The sequence below is a fragment of the Malurus melanocephalus genome, unplaced genomic scaffold, assembly GCF_030028575.1.
Source record: "Malurus melanocephalus ecotype Western Australia unplaced genomic scaffold, MMel_1.1 scaffold_2913, whole genome shotgun sequence".
Classification (NCBI taxonomy): Eukaryota; Metazoa; Chordata; class Aves; order Passeriformes; family Maluridae; genus Malurus; species Malurus melanocephalus.
Genome location: NW_026626145.1, coordinates 9134 through 10065, shown reverse-complemented (window position 1 = coordinate 10065; position 932 = coordinate 9134). Strand labels below are relative to the sequence as shown.

General features: G+C 69.5%; 1 protein-coding gene across 1 annotated transcript in view; it reads left to right on the top strand.

Annotated features, from left to right (window-relative positions):
* Positions 1 to 251: 251 nt before the first annotated feature.
* LOC130587971 (Fc receptor-like A) overlaps positions 252 to 932 on the top strand; it is a gene marked incomplete at its 5' end in the record, with an annotated part of 5915 nt that continues 5234 nt past the window's right edge. Inside the window, 2 exons of the mRNA XM_057388933.1 lie at positions 252 to 518; positions 605 to 883. Of these exons, the coding sequence (XP_057244916.1) occupies positions 252 to 518; positions 605 to 883 (546 nt within the window). The remainder of the gene's footprint in view (positions 519 to 604; positions 884 to 932) is intronic.

The window sequence follows — 932 nt, the reverse complement described above, 5'->3', positions numbered from 1 at the left end:
GGGGGGGTTGGGTGTCCCCACCCTGTCACCGCGGGGACCCCGAGGGCTCTGGGTGGGCTCAGCTTTTGGGGTCACACCCCTCGTGTGACGAGAGCCCGTCCCCTGCCCACGGGGACATCCCAGAGCAGCCCAGTGCGATGGGACCCCCCTGTTGGAATTGGGGACCCCTGGGGCGCTGTGTGTGACTCAATGGGGGGATCCTGCTGTCATCGGGACCCCTCGGTGTGACATGTCCCCCTCTTGTCCCCCAGACAAGTTGGTGCTGCAGGTGCCAGCGCAGGCACTGCTGGAAGGGGACACGGTGATACTGCGCTGCCGGACTCAGGGAGACAAATCAGTCACCGGCGTGACCTTCTACCGTGGGGACGAGGAGGTGGGGACGCCCCGCGATGGGACCGAGCTGTCCCTGTCCACTCTGCAGCTGAACCTCAGTGGCCGCTACAGCTGCGGGGGCTGGCTGGACTCCGAGCTGTCACCGCGCTGGGAATATTCGGCGCCGGTGACAGTGACAGTGCACGGTGAGCACCCCACAGCCGCCACCCGCACATCCCCTCCTCAGCGGCCTCGGCCTCAATGTCCCTCGCTGCTCTCTTCTCCTCCCCAGACCTCATCCCGGTGCCGGTGCTGGCGGCTCCCCGCGAGCTCATCGAGGGGTCCCCTCTGCATCTCAGCTGCTTCAGTAGCCACGGCGCCCTGTGGCCCCGAGTCCCCGTCCTGTACCTCTTCTACCGSGACGGGYRGGTGCTGGGGGGCYCGCAGGAGTCCCCGCAGCTCCTGGTGCCCGCCGCGGGGGTCTCGCACTCGGGGGATTACAGCTGCGAGGTGCKCTCCGAGGAGGGGGCCGTGCGGAAGAGCAGCGCCCGGCTCCGCGTCACGGTGCGCAGTGAGTGCGGGGATGGGCGGGGGAGCCCCGGCAGCGCCCCGGGACCCGC